The sequence below is a fragment of the Danio aesculapii genome, unplaced genomic scaffold (genome assembly GCF_903798145.1).
Source record: "Danio aesculapii unplaced genomic scaffold, fDanAes4.1, whole genome shotgun sequence".
Lineage (NCBI taxonomy): Eukaryota > Metazoa > Chordata > Actinopteri > Cypriniformes > Danionidae > Danio > Danio aesculapii.
Window position 1 is genome coordinate 20,915 of NW_026613664.1, and position 14,653 is coordinate 35,567.

Below are 14,653 nucleotides of genomic sequence, written 5' to 3' on the forward strand. Positions count from 1 at the left end.
CACCGTTATTTTCATGGTGCTTTTTACAGTACAGATTGCTTTAAGCAATAAGCTGATCCAATTCAAATGTAAATGAAAATATCAGGTATCAGTTTTTAATACTGCAGTTCAATACTGCAGTAATACTGCAATACTGCAGCTCTGTAGAGAATGGGGGTGTCTGTCCAGCTCTGTTAAACCATCATGTAATGGTGTCAGTGACGTGTGATCAATAATATAGTTTAATAAGTGTCTCAAACAATGTCATTCATCATTTAGTGTAATAAGTTGTGTAATAATGTCTATTTCAGACATGAAGTTTTGATAAAGTCTTTCAGACTGCAGAGTGAAGTGCAGTACCTTTATATAAAAACCTAGCTCTGTACTGTTTTGTAAAGCTAAGGCCTGACAGATCCCTTTTTGTGAGTTTATTTTTGTAAGTTGTTTCTTTGTACTTATTTGAAAGTCACCTAGATAAAAGTGTCTGCTAAATACCTACATTTTAATATACTATAGTAATTGTCTTACAGTGTTTTGGCATTAAAGTTAACTAATAATGATAATTATTATTACTATTATTATTATTATAACAATAATAATTTTAAAAAGCTTTCTCTTGTTGTAACTGATGCATTACAGTGTTAATTTAAGTTAAACAGTAGTTGTACGGTTAACATTAGATTCAATTAACAAGTAATGCTTTAAACACTGGAGAGTATCATGAAGCAAGCTCTTCAATTAGGCTGTAAGTGTGTGCGCTGCCCATCCCCCACTGCGCGCTTAATTGAAGGCCACGCCCACCCCTCCCCCACAGTACCTGCAGCTCAGAGGCTGAGGTCATTAGTTCAGTGAATGGATCAATTCTTGAGTGAGAAAATGAAACGATTCCATCTGCATTTACTTTTCCTAAAAGTACAGCTCCACAGATGAAGTATCAGTCATTGTAATGTTAAAGTTAATACAGTGCTTCATGATTGTTCTTGAGTGTACAGAAGAATATGATGCTGGTGCCTGGTACAGTGTTTAGCTTCAAACACTCCAGACTTTTTTCTTATTGTATAGACAGTTTTCATAACTTTCCTCGTTCATTTCTCCGTGCGCTCGCAGAGGTGGTGTAGAGATGGTTAATATTAGATTCAATTAACAAATAATGCATTAAACACTGGAGAGTATCATGAAGCAAGCTCTTCAATTAAGCTGTAAGTGTGTGCGCTGCGCTGCCCATCCCCCACTGAGCGCTTAATTGAAGGCCACGCCCGCCCCTCCCCCACAGTACCTGCAGCTCAGAGGCTGAGGTCATTAGTTCACAAAATGGATCTGGAATGATTGAGGAGAAGAATGGAGCGACTGCGGGCACACCACAACAAATGTGAAGCGTCTGCATTAAAGGTAAGACTTTTTAAATTAATTTCTCTCATGTTAATTGTTTATAACTCACGGTTTTCGCGCCGGTTCAGCGGTTGTGTAGGTAAAATCTGATGTTTTTAATGGCTCGGCCTCTCATTAACTCATCTGGCACCACGTTTACGTAATATTGGCTTAGAATTCAGTCAAGACTTGATCAGTATGACTCTATAACATATTTTATATTCATATTTCATTTTGAATGGGTATTTCTTGTGGTAATTTTAATGTTAGGTTAATGTAGCAGTAGGCCAATATGTTTATTGCTAAATTAACATCAAGTAAAGAGATATATATATATATATATATATATATATATATATATATATCTATATCTCTTAGTGTTTGGTGTGTCTAATTTGGGTGCTTGGCCTGTGTTTTGGGCCTGACATTAGTAAGTTCAGAGGGGGGGGGGGGGGGTGTGGGAGGGGGAGGGCTGCGGGCTCGCCTCTGGAACTCCAGAGCAGTGTGTGTAGTTCAGGGAGGGGGAGAATATCACTATACACCTGCATATGCCATATTACACTGCTTTATCTTTAAACTCATGAGCTTTTTCATGTAGATTACTAATGCTGAAATGTTATAAAATGCTGTAATATACATGTAATACTTCAGTAGTATATATATATATATATATATATATATATATATATATATATATATATATATATATATATATATATATACACACTTTATATTCTTTATGTAATACTTTTTTAATCTTCTCTTTGGTGAACAGGCAGTGGAAGAAGAGAAGTCAGCAAAGGTATGTACCTTTACACAATCAGTGTAAGTTTCCAGTATTCTTTACTAATTAAAGTAATATAATAGGATTCATTTAATAATCAAGTAATTAATTGGAAGAGGCCATTTTTAAAATAAATGATAAAAAGTGATAACATGATACAAATAAACTTGAATATCTAAAATAATAAGAATGAGGGAACAGTTCATTATCAGATCCAGTGTAATTAAACTCCTTTATTTAATATATAAATGAATAAATATTTAAATGCTGAAATGAATTCATGTACAAAATATGTAAATAAATGCATAAATAAATAATTAAATGCTGAAGATAATATAAAATTAAATAAAGTTTATAATATTAAAATTATGTAATACTAAAATAAATAAAACTGTCAATATGCAGATTTATTTATTTATTTATGTATGGCTGTGTCCTTATGTAAATGAGGTCAGCGCAGGATTGGTTAAACGGGATCATTATGTAGTGCCGTTGACACTCTTCTGATAAATATAGTATTTTTTTAGTACCACTGCTAATAATTTGCATTTACTAGCAAAGGAAATAGATAACGCTCCGAGCGAGGCACACCTCCGCCTGGATCACATGCCCCAGTAGTGAGTAGGCATGGGACGATAACCGCTTTCAAGGTATACCGCAGTTTTGAAATGTCAGGGTTTTAAAACCGTTAGAATGTTCTGTTATAGCGTTCCTCAGGTATCTGTAAGTTTATTTTATTATTTTAAGTGTTTTTTCCACTATTTTATTGAGTATATTGAGTTATATGAGAACAGGAGCCTCCACATCAAAAGCTACTGGTCAGCCCACAATTCAGGAAACATCTGAAAAACAAATCCCTTATAAACCAACATCCAGTGGCTTTACTCTATATCCAAAGAAGAGAAAGATATCCACAGATGCCTTTTCAAACTGTAAATAAATCTGTGTTTCTGAAACTAACGAAGACAGCAGAAGTCAACAAGTTATTTTAATTATTCAGCCTGACATGTTTACTGTGTCAAAATATTTTAAATGTTAAAATAAAATATACCGTGTTCAGAGGGGGAACAGTAGTTGTTTTTTACCCAGATGTTTAAACAGAACATATTTTAGAGCAATAATCACAATACGGTGATATTTTCATCCAAGGTTATCACACCGTCAGAATCTTACACCTGCCCATGCCCCAGTAGTACGGTGGATGCCCCATGTTCGTTTCACTTTCTGAGCACATGCACATCCATATCATCACTGACTGACCTAAATCATCTATTACACTATCCAAGTCAAACAGAAGGTAGTTTAAACAATTACACTGTTTTCTTTGCTAGTAAATGCTAGTTATTAGCAGTGGTACTACAAAAATGATCAGAAGAGTATCTACAGTAGTACAGTCATAATCATCCTGTTTAACCAATCCTGTGCAGAGAGCGGTTATGGGACCGCCCAGCTCATTTACATATGGGCACAGAAATGCATACATAAATGTAGAAATGCATAAATTACAAAAATGAAGAAATAGATGTTGCGTAATGACACTTATTTATTGTGAGATTTATTTTGATATTTTATGTCTGTATTTATTCATGACACTCTGTGAAAAGATGCCTAAAGTCATTTTTCTGTGATTCACTGTTTCTGGTTTAATCAATCATTCTAGTCTAATTGTAATAATCGTTCTACACAATGTACAGAATAATCTGTGAATGTATAACCTTGATCTCTTTAGTATTGACTGAGTTCAGCCATCTCAAAGATTTGCTTGGTTTCAGACTCATGGTCTCAAATTTTGGTTTCAAAATCATCTTTTTAAGAAACTCCAATTTAAAGAAATCTTTTACAGGTGAAAGTCCTCCATCCACCTCGGCCTCACAGAGACAAAGAGGAGGAGGAAGAGCAGAGAGAAAAGGAGAGTCAGATGAAGGTATGATCTGAATTTGACACGCTCATCTTAGTTAATGGTTTGTGCTGATGTTTGTATTGTGGTAGATCTGAGATGGGCACACAGTTTCTTTTTCACTCAGCAAGCAGTAATGACTCTGACAACATGAATTTAATCAACAGTACAACTCAAGATTTTACAGAGATGCTTTCACTTCAGCAGTGCACACACACACCTAATTATTCTCACATTCATCATGGGCAGTGCGTTTAAAGATGAAAAGCCCCTAAACTAACTATTTCTGTTTCCATTAATGAAAAATAATAGATGAAACATTACTAAACATGTTTACTGTCACAACATCTCCCTGAAGCAGTGTTCATGACAGTAAAGTCTCTCTCTACTTGAGGATCCCTTACAGGTGCTGATGTTGGTCTGTTGCACTGATGGAGTGAGTCCGACCAAACAGCCCTCACCTCAGATCAAGAGGAAGAGGAGAGCGGTGTATGACTTCTCCCCTCAGATATCATCAGACCACTGCAGTGACGACCAGGCTTCAGAGGTTGAAGGTGAGCCAGTGTTTCTCTTATCTAGGCACGATTAGCTTTTTTTTAGGCATGATAAGGAGATCCAGACCCTGTTGCCGCTTCAAATTTGTGCTGAAGGTGTGGGTCCAAAGCAGTAAGCTTAAGAAATCTTATGATGTCGTCATCATCTGTAAGACAGATATTTATTACAAACAACAAAGATATCAAACATTATTATTATTGTTCTTTTTACTTTCCTGCATAAAAAAATCTCACTCCATGAGAGCAGAGCAAGTGTTTTGATAAAGAAGAGAATTACATATTACAAAACAAATGTGGCAAATAAGCTTAGGGAAGTTTTCAATGTTATAGTCAGTCATGTTAATAATAGCAAAGTTCTATAATAATAATAATTACTAATAATAGCAAACTCTTCTTGCTTACCGTTGCTCTCTATTGGCTTTCTCAAACGCTACTCAAAGATGGCTGCCTGAATAGCAGGGGTCCGTATTGTTCTAGAAACTGGAGAAGAATTCCAGCAGATTTCGTACATCGAGTACAAGTGAGTGTTAAGGCAATTCTAGGACAGAAGCATGGGTAAAATAAAATATAGGTTAAAGATTTTGATACTAATGTTAATCTTTATACAGTTTAAAATAGGGCTGTGCGATTAATCGAAATTGAATCGCAATTTGAAACGTTGCGATTTGCTAAATCGCAAGAGGCTGCGATTATCGAATTCATATTTAATTTCCCCCACCCAGAGCAAATGCGTGACTGCCGTCTGTGCACGACAGTCTTACTAGCCAATTGAGTGAGTACACTTTCGTACTGCCCAACCAGACTATGCGGAAGACACACACACAACCAAACAAACAAGAAAGCGTGGACGAGTGGGATGATGGCATCTGCCACTTCAGAAGCATTAATAGACGAATTAATATCAAAGAAAAATAGGACACTGAACAAAACAGGTAATGTGTAAGAGCTGTCGCAGAATTGTTGCCAAGTACGAGGAAATACTACAACTGAACTAACAGTACGTTCCAACTAAATATTTACAACAGCCTCGCCTCATGTATAACGTCAGAGAAGAGATGACATTAACTTATCATTTCATTTTCATAGGACAGTTATATATAGATACAAAACTACGGTTTGCTTTAAGATCATGTGCTGCAACCGAAGTAAGAACAAATTTAGTTACAAACTTGCTAGTAGTTACTAAGGACATTAGTGTGGACATTACCTTTCAGTTTAAGAAAACGTTAACTTACGAACAGCTGCTGCAACCCTACCCAGGAGATAACTAACGCCATAACGCATACCTCGCTAAAGACACGGTGCCTTTTAATGCAGTGACCAAAGAGGGATTTAAAAACCTCATCCAAATGCTGGACAGGAGATATACTCTTCCGTCTCGCACATATTTTAGCCATTTTGTAGTACCACAGCTGTACGTTGAATATCGTGATATTTGAGTAGCATCAATATATTTCGAGTAGCGTCAATATATGTCGAGTAGCGTCAAAATATTCTGAGTAGCGTCAATATATGTTGAGTAGCGTCAGTATATTCTGAGTAGCGTCAGTATATTCTGAGTAGCGTCAGTATATTCTGAGTAGCATCAATATATGTCAATATATGTTGAGTAGCGTCAATATATTCTGAGTAGTGTCAATATATGTCAATATATGTCGAGTAGCGTCAATATATGTCGAGTAGCGTCAATATATGTCGAGTAGTGTCAATATATGTCGAGTAGCATCAAAATATGTTGAGTAGCGTCAGTATATGTTAAGTAGCGTCAGTATATGTTGAGTAGCGTCGGTATATTCTGAGTAGCGTCAATATATTCTGAGTAGCGTCAGTATATTCTGAGTAGCGTCAGTATATTCTGAGTAGCGTCAATATATGTCGAGTAGCGTCAATATATGTCGAGTAGCGTCAATATATGTCGAGTAGCGTCAAAATATTCTGAGTAGCGTCAAAATATTCTGAGTAGCGTCAATATATGTTGAGTAGCGTCAGTATATTCTGAGTAGCGTCAGTATATTCTGAGTAGCGTCAGTATATTCTGAGTAGCATCAATATATGTCAATATATGTTGAGTAGCGTCAATATATGTTGAGTAGCGTCAATATATTCTGAGTAGCGTCAATATATATGTCAATATATGTTGAGTAGCGTCAATATATGTTGAGTAGCGTCAATATATGTTAATATATGTTGAGTAGCGTCAATATATGTTGAGTAGCGTCAATATATGTCAATATATGTTGAGTAGCGTCAATATATGTTAATATATGTTGAGTAGCGTCAATATATGTTGAGTAGCGTCAATATATGTTGAGTAGCGTCAATATATGTCAATATATGTTGAGTAGCGTCAATATATGTTAATATATGTTGAGTAGCGTCAATATATGTTGAGTAGCGTCAATATATGTTGAGTAGCGTCAATATATTCTGAGTAGCGTCAATATATTCTGAGTAGCGTCAATATATTCTGAGTAGCGTCAATATATGTTGAGTAGCGTCAGTATATTCTGAGTAGCATCAATATATGTTGAGTAGCGTCAATATATTCTGAGTAGCGTCAATATATTCTGAGTAGCGTCAATATATTCTGAGTAGCGTCAATATATGTTGAGTAGCGTCAGTATATTCTGAGTAGCATCAATATATGTCAATATATGTTGAGTAGCGTCAATATATTCTGAGTAGCGTCAATATATTCTGAGTAGCGTCAATATATGTTGAGTAGCGTCAGTATATGTTGAGTAGCGTCAATATATTCTGAGTAGCGTCAATATATTCTGAGTAGCGTCAATATATGTCAATATATGTTGAGTAGCGTCAATATATGTTGAGTAGCGTCAATATATGTCAATATATGTTGAGTAGCGTCAATATATGTTGAGTAGCGTCAATATATGTTAATATATGTTGAGTAGCGTCAATATATGTTAATATATGTTGAGTAGCGTCAATATATGTTGAGTAGCGTCAATATATGTTGAGTAGCGTCAATATATCTGAGTAGCGTCAATATATTCTGAGTAGCGTCAATATATGTTGAGTAGCGTCAATATATTCGAGTTGCGTCTATATGTTGAGTAGCGTCAATATATTCCGAGTAGCGTCAGTATATGTTGAGTAGCGTCAATATATTCTGAGTAGCATCAATATATTCCGAGTAGCGTCAATATATTCTGAGTAGCGTCAGTATATGTTGAGTAGCGTCAGTATATTCCGAGTAGCGTCAATATATTCGAGTAGCGTCAATATATTCGAGTAGCGTCAATATATATTTGAGTAGCGTCAATATATTCGAGTAGCGTCAATATATATTCGAGTAGCGTCAATATATATTTGAGTAGCGTCAATATATTCGAGTAGTGTCAATATAAATTTGAGTAGCATTAATATATTTTCGTTTTTTTCCTAACACTCAGGAAGCTACGATACAGATTATTGAGCTGAAGCTGGACTACAAAATTAAACCGCAAATCAAATTGAAATCGCAATATGCCCAAAAAAAAAAAAAAAAAACGCAATGAGATATTCTCCCCAAATCGCACAGCCCGAGTTTAAAATTCTGTTTGCATAATTATGTACGTTTGTATAATATACATAATACAGTGCTGGTAAAGAAAGTAATTCTTACTTTGCACTTGTCTTCATTTAAACCACAGTGTTCTAGAGTTTTGTTCTGACTAAATGCGTTTTTAAATAACACATTTTATACTGTGTTCACACCTGTACGTGGTGTTATATACTAGTACTTTGACCAATCAAAATGCATCTTGTTATCAGGTGTACACAAGGCCTCAGATGTTGGAGTCAAAATGTTTAGTGATTCTACAGAAAGTTTGCAAGAAGTCAGCTTGTTGTTTAAGACTCCTAGTCATTATCAGTGCTTCAGTAGAGTATTTGAGCTTTCTCTGACCGCTGATGTTTGTCTGCTGCAGATCAAACTCACGAAGTGAGCATGACCAAACCCTCACCTCAGATCAAGAAGAAGAGAGTGGCCAAGGGGAAAGCAAACGGTACATTTCTTCAATCTTTGCAACTAGCAATTGTGAGAATTGATGAATTAATGATTATTATAGCAGTTATTGTAATAAATATCTTCTTTTTTTTTGCTAAAATATTTCTTCACATAGGTGAATCCATCCATTATAGGCCATGCAAATTCAGTTTGTAGTCAGTGTAGGCATGTCCGGTATCTCATTTCCAGGCTGCTATTAATTGACAGGTTTTATCACAGTATACATTATTATCATGATATTCAGTTTAATAGAAAACTGAAAAGCAAAATCCATAATAAAACTGTTTTTAAAAGAGCTTAACCAACATCAGTGTTTACCTCACAGAAACAACTTTAATTATTTAAATAACAAACAGTACCTCAAACATCTGAGCACAAATAAATGGATGCAGGTGAAGACTGTGGCTGAATCCTCTGAGACTGTGGGCTGATGATCCAGCACTGCTGCATGGCACAAACAGACCAGACATTAATCCTTTGATTAAATATTCTACAAATGTATATACATTCCAGAAATATATAATTATATTGTTCTACAACAGTCCTGCTGCGAGAAACGATGATGATGCTGAGCTGAAATTCCCTCTTTATTTGCAGCTTTCTTGCAGTGCGATAGTAATAATGAAGTCTGAAAATAGGCAAATATACAGATAACATCTTCTTTAAATGAGCATTACTGACACATACTAACTTACTGTCTGTTTTCTGAACAAGCCAGACGCTCTGCTAATTTAACCAGGTGGACTTTTATAAGCAGTGTGGCAGACAGCGTCCATCATCAGCTTACAGTCTAAATTATTCTTTCACACTGCATCTTTTCAAAATTATTATATTTGGTTTGTTATTATATGTGACACATTAAACTACGCTGACACAAGCTAGTTTTAAACTGTTTAACATCCTGTCCTTCAACTGGTGGATTTTAATTAATGTTAAAGATGGAGATGAGCAGTAAACTTACCTTTATCTCCCTGAACTGCACTGAATGGTGGTCGTGAAACTGAGCGCGTTAGACGTGTTCCTGTGTTTCTCTGCCAGTTTTTGTCCTCGTGTCACACAGAGTGAATCTTCCACCAGAAGTCCCTCGTCTTTTTCCAAAATAATAATTCCAATCTTTGGATAAATTGTCAGTGGTCGTCCTTTCGCCATGCTTCTCCACGTGGGGATAGTGTGCATTAGTGTGCTCTCCTCCTTTACGCAGTTAATGTAATACCTGTACATGTCTAGGTCAGGGAACAGTCCAGGAATTTGATATTTGGCCGATAGTGGTGGCCTTGTATCATGATTCAGTGTGCTGTACAATACTGAACTCTTGGATCATGATTTATTCCTATTGGTCAAAGCAGATTTGATTCCTAATGTCATTACTCTTTTAATTTACTGATTGATTAGCTCTGATACACAGGTAACATCTTCGGGGGAAAAGGTTTTTAAGGATATAATTGCATTTACAGTCAAGAACTATGTAAGAAAGCTACACTTTGGTCTGTTTTTTATGGTTATACCATCCATTTTGTCTTGTCAGTTGTGAAGACCACCACGATAACCAAACGCCTGTGGAGGGATAAGGAGAGAAGGGCGGTCAGTAAACATCTGAGTAGCTTCATTGCGCAACGCAGAGTTCCAGGTAAAGCCGCCTGCATGAAGTGTCTTACTGAAGAAACCGCTCTCAGGGAGAGAACGTGGACGGACATAACACATTATATTGCGGCCCTCTTTGGCATTTCTCAGGCAGCTTCTTGGTGATTTATCAGAAAAATGCTGAGTGAATCAATAAAATTGAATGTGTTTGTAAAGATTATTTGAGTATTTATTCTGGTGCTGGTGTTTAGTTCAATAATGACTGAGAGCTGTCCACATTAACATTAACAAACACCATATAATCCATATAATGTATTAATATTATACTTCATATAATTCCGCCTGGAATGAACTCAATGGCGCCCCCATCAGGAATGAACTCAACAGAAAATGTCCTCGCTCCGCAGGTTAAAAACTTTTTCCTTTTATTAGTGTTTTTAAAGAATCTGAGGTGATAACCCTAATCCTGGAGACACCTAGTGTTGAAATACAGTCAACATCTACTTGTAGCTGTGTCAGAAAGGGTGGTCCTCAGTTCATAGGTTAATTTACCCGGTCCTCACTACCACTGTCATACAAGAATGTGTGTGTGTGTGTGTGTGTGTGTGTGTGTGTGCGTGTGCCAGAGCTCTTCTGTTTTCTGTGCAGGTTATTTCAGTGATGGGTTTAAACACACGTAAACAAGCATTTAAAAACAGGAGAGCTTTGTAAAAGTGTGCACTTCTGAAAACTGAAGCGTTCTGAGCTGTGTGGTAAACTGAAGATGAGTACATTAAAGAAGCAGTGAAAGACTCATTCTGCTGAGTGAGAGAAACTGCAGCACATGTAGAGATGAAGAGCGAATTAATACTGGCCCAACTGTCTCTAATGATGCTGTCATAAAGAGCCCAGAAAAGGGCTGTGTGTGTGTGTGTGCGTGTGTGTGTGTGTGTGTGTGTGTGTGTGTGTGTGTGTGTGCGCGCGTATAAAGTCTCCTGAAATGCTTAAAGACGCTCATCCGGCATGACATCACCCATGTCTGTGTGTGTTTGTGTGAGAGGATTACGCAGATCATCCGAGAGCAGCACTGCGTGTGCGTGTGTGTGTGTGTGTGTTCAGTCATTGTCAGTCTGGAGCTCAGAGATGGAGGAGCTGATGGAGCGCAGTGATGGAGCCACACACACCTTCAGCGAATGCCTGCTGCCACCCGACACCGACTTCATCATCGGTCAGTCTGCGCGCACACACACACACTAACAAACACACACACACTCAAACTCGCACTCATACAAACTTACTCACACACACACACCTGATGCCGACTTCATCATCGGTCAGTCTGCATACACACACACACACACACTAACAAACACACACACACTCAAACTCGCACTCATACAAACTTACACACACACACCTGATGCCGACTTCATCATCGGTCAGTCTGCACACACACACACTCTAACAAACACACAGGTATGCACACACACACGCACAAAAGAAGACACATATTCATACACACACAAACATCATCATTAGTCTGTCAGTCTACTCACACACACACAAAGTGAAGTGAGTGTAGTGTGAGCTGTGTAGAGAGCCGTAGTTGTGTGTGTTTGTGTGTGTGTGTGTGTGTGTGTGTGTCTGTAATATGACATTTGTTCCACACACTGATTCAGAAGTGATGATTGATTAGCCAATCACCTGAGAGCACTCATCAGCCAATCAGAGTGCAGCATCCAGCAGAAGCGGAGTGTGTGTGTGTGTTGTGTTATTTTTATGTGTGTTGGGTGTCTGTTGTCATTTGTGTGTGTGTGTGTGTGTGTGTGTGTGTGTTTATAGTCAGATGAGTGCTGTGTGTTGTTTTTGTTGCATGTATATTTTGTTGTTGTGTGTGTGTGTGTTATTGTATGTGCATGTTTTGTTAACGTTATGTGTGCATTGTGTGTGTGTGTGTGTGTGTGTACGTGTTTGTTATTGTTATGTTTGAGTGTGTGTGTTTTGCTATTGTTATATGTGTGTGTTGTTATTGTTATGTGTGTATGTGTTGTGTGTGTGTGTTGTGTCTGTTGTTATTTGTGTGTATGTGTACTTGCATGTGTATTTGTGTGTGTTTGTTATTGTTGTGTGTGTGCATATTTTTTGTGTTGTTATTGTTGTGTGTGCGTGTGTGTGTGTGTGTGTGTGTGTGTGTGTGCATATTTTTGTGTTGTTATTGTTGTGTGTGCGTGTGTGTGTGTGTGTGTGTGTGTGTGTGTGTGTGTGTGTGTGTGTGTGTGTGTGTGTGTGTGTGTGTGTGTGTGTGTGTGTGTGCGCGCGTGTGTGTATATGTATATGTGTGTGTGTGTGTGTGTGTGTGTGTGTGCATATTTTGTGTTGTTATTGTTGTGTGTGCGTGTGTGTGTGTGTGTGTGTGTGTGTGTGTGTGTGTGTGTGTGTGTGCATATTTTTGTGTTGTTATTGTTGTGTGTGCGTGTGTGTGTGTGTGTGTGTGTGTGTGTGTGTGTGTGCGTGTGTGTGTGCATGTGTGTGTGTGTGTGTGTGTGCGTGTGTGTGTGTGTGTGTGTGCGTGTGTGTGTGTGTGTGTATGACGTCAGGACACACCCAGAGGGATTTGCTGGTGTTAACTCCTCTGTGCAGTGGATTATGGGGGATTATAGTCTACAGCTCCATGTGAAGCAGCAGCGAGACGTGAACCCGTGTCTACTGTAGCTTCATCAACATGTTACACACACACCAGCAGCCTGTTTACACGTGTTAAGAACATGCTAACAACATCCAAGACATGCGAAGACTAGACAGAAGATGAAAACCAAGAAAACCTGCCCTTAATAGTGCCCTACGAAGACATCGCACATGTGTTTGGACTGTGGGGGAAACCGGAGCACCCGGAGGAAACCCACACCAACACGGGGAGAACATGCAAACTCCACACAGAAACACCAACTGACCCAGCTGAGACTCAACCAGAGACCTTCTTACTGTGAGACAACAGTGCTAACTACTAAGCCACCGCACCGCCCTGAGCTACAACAGACAAACAGAATCAGCGCAGTCCTTACACACGTGTGTATTGTGTTTAATGCAGGCGTCATGTCATGTCTGTGAGTGTGTGAACAGCAGTGAACAGCATTACACTTCATCTGTTCATGCAGAGGCTGACAGTAAGTCCTTCATATTTATTTATTTATTTATTTATAGGGGGTTTTCCCTGTATTGTGATAGGACAGTGGAGGACACACAGGAAAGGCATTGGGAGCAGAGACAGGGGAAGGATCAGCATAGGACCTCGAGCCGGGAATTGAACTCAGGTCTCTGTGAGCACCTTGACGCTATATGTCGGCGCATTTAAACACGCGTAGGCGTAGACGGCTGATCTTAATTGTTGATTGTGTTTAGATGTACATTCTAGCTCTTCATTCTTTTCTGATTTAATATTAATATTAGGCTTCTGAGTGTGCCAGTTTAGGTTCAGTTTAAAACACAATTCAGATTGTTTTATTATAATGTGTTAAACAGTGTCATGTTGGGGGCGTGTCCACAGTTCGCTGATTTAGGGGTGTGTTGCTTCACATGTAAATTAGTTTCGGCTTCCCGCCAGCGTAACAAGGGGGCGGGGCCATGAGCTCACCCGCTCTGCGTTTGCAACAGAGTCAGACAGGCAGACTGAGAGAACGAGCAGGAGTAAGAGGATCAGCAATCAGTCGTACATGTACGACTCTGACACAGACCAAGCAGAGAGTACAAAATCATTTGTGTCTTTGTACAGTTTTACAGCCAACTGTGTGCTAGTTTCAAGTGTCGAGCTCGTACACTGAGACTAATAATCACGCACACTGAATTAACTTTGACTGAGGCACCGGATGCGCCTCTCGAAGCCGCGACACGGCACACCCAGACACTCTCTGTGGCGCGGCAGAAACATGAAGTGTCCCGAATCGTCCCGCCACGCATTTTTGAATTCTAAACATAGGTTTCTGCAGCGGTCCGCGGCGCCCAGCCGTCGACTTGAGTGTACCCTGATAGAAACCGATGTTTAGCATTCTAAAACGCATGCTAGTTAAGATCACAGGGAGCTTCTGGGATCGCGAGAAATGCAAACGGCTGAAGTATAAGGTAGACTCAATGAGAAGTACACATGTTTGCAAACCTACCTAAGATACAACCAATAATTCCGATTAGAGCGATAATGTGGAGAATATTGATCTTGTGTTGAGAAAATGGCGGACGTGAATCAACAAACTGAGGATATGATGACGCGCCTGTCAATCAATATTGGTGGGCGGGGGGACCGCTCTCCTACGTAAAGTTGCGGTCGCTCTGAAAACCGCTCCAATTGGTCCACCGCTTTTTATGTTGTTAAATTGAAAAAAAAGCACTGGGTGTGCTTATATCACCCCAATATGACGGTCTATACACCATACATGCACATATGTCTGTCCAAACAGCTTGAAAAGTAGATTTTTCACCATAGGTGCCCTTTAAAACACAACACAACA

General features: G+C 38.5%; 1 protein-coding gene across 1 annotated transcript; it reads left to right on the forward strand.

Moving 5' to 3' along the window:
* The first annotated feature begins 1,317 nt into the window (after positions 1–1,317).
* On the forward strand, positions 1,318–10,771 carry LOC130220150 (uncharacterized). The gene is made up of 6 exons (XM_056452530.1): positions 1,318–1,368; positions 2,123–2,149; positions 3,975–4,055; positions 4,423–4,582; positions 8,515–8,592; positions 10,120–10,771. Exons 1-6 carry the CDS (start codon positions 1,318–1,320, stop codon positions 10,338–10,340), a joined length of 618 nt encoding a protein of 205 aa, XP_056308505.1. The 3' UTR covers positions 10,341–10,771.
* The last annotated feature ends 3,882 nt before the right edge of the window (positions 10,772–14,653 follow it).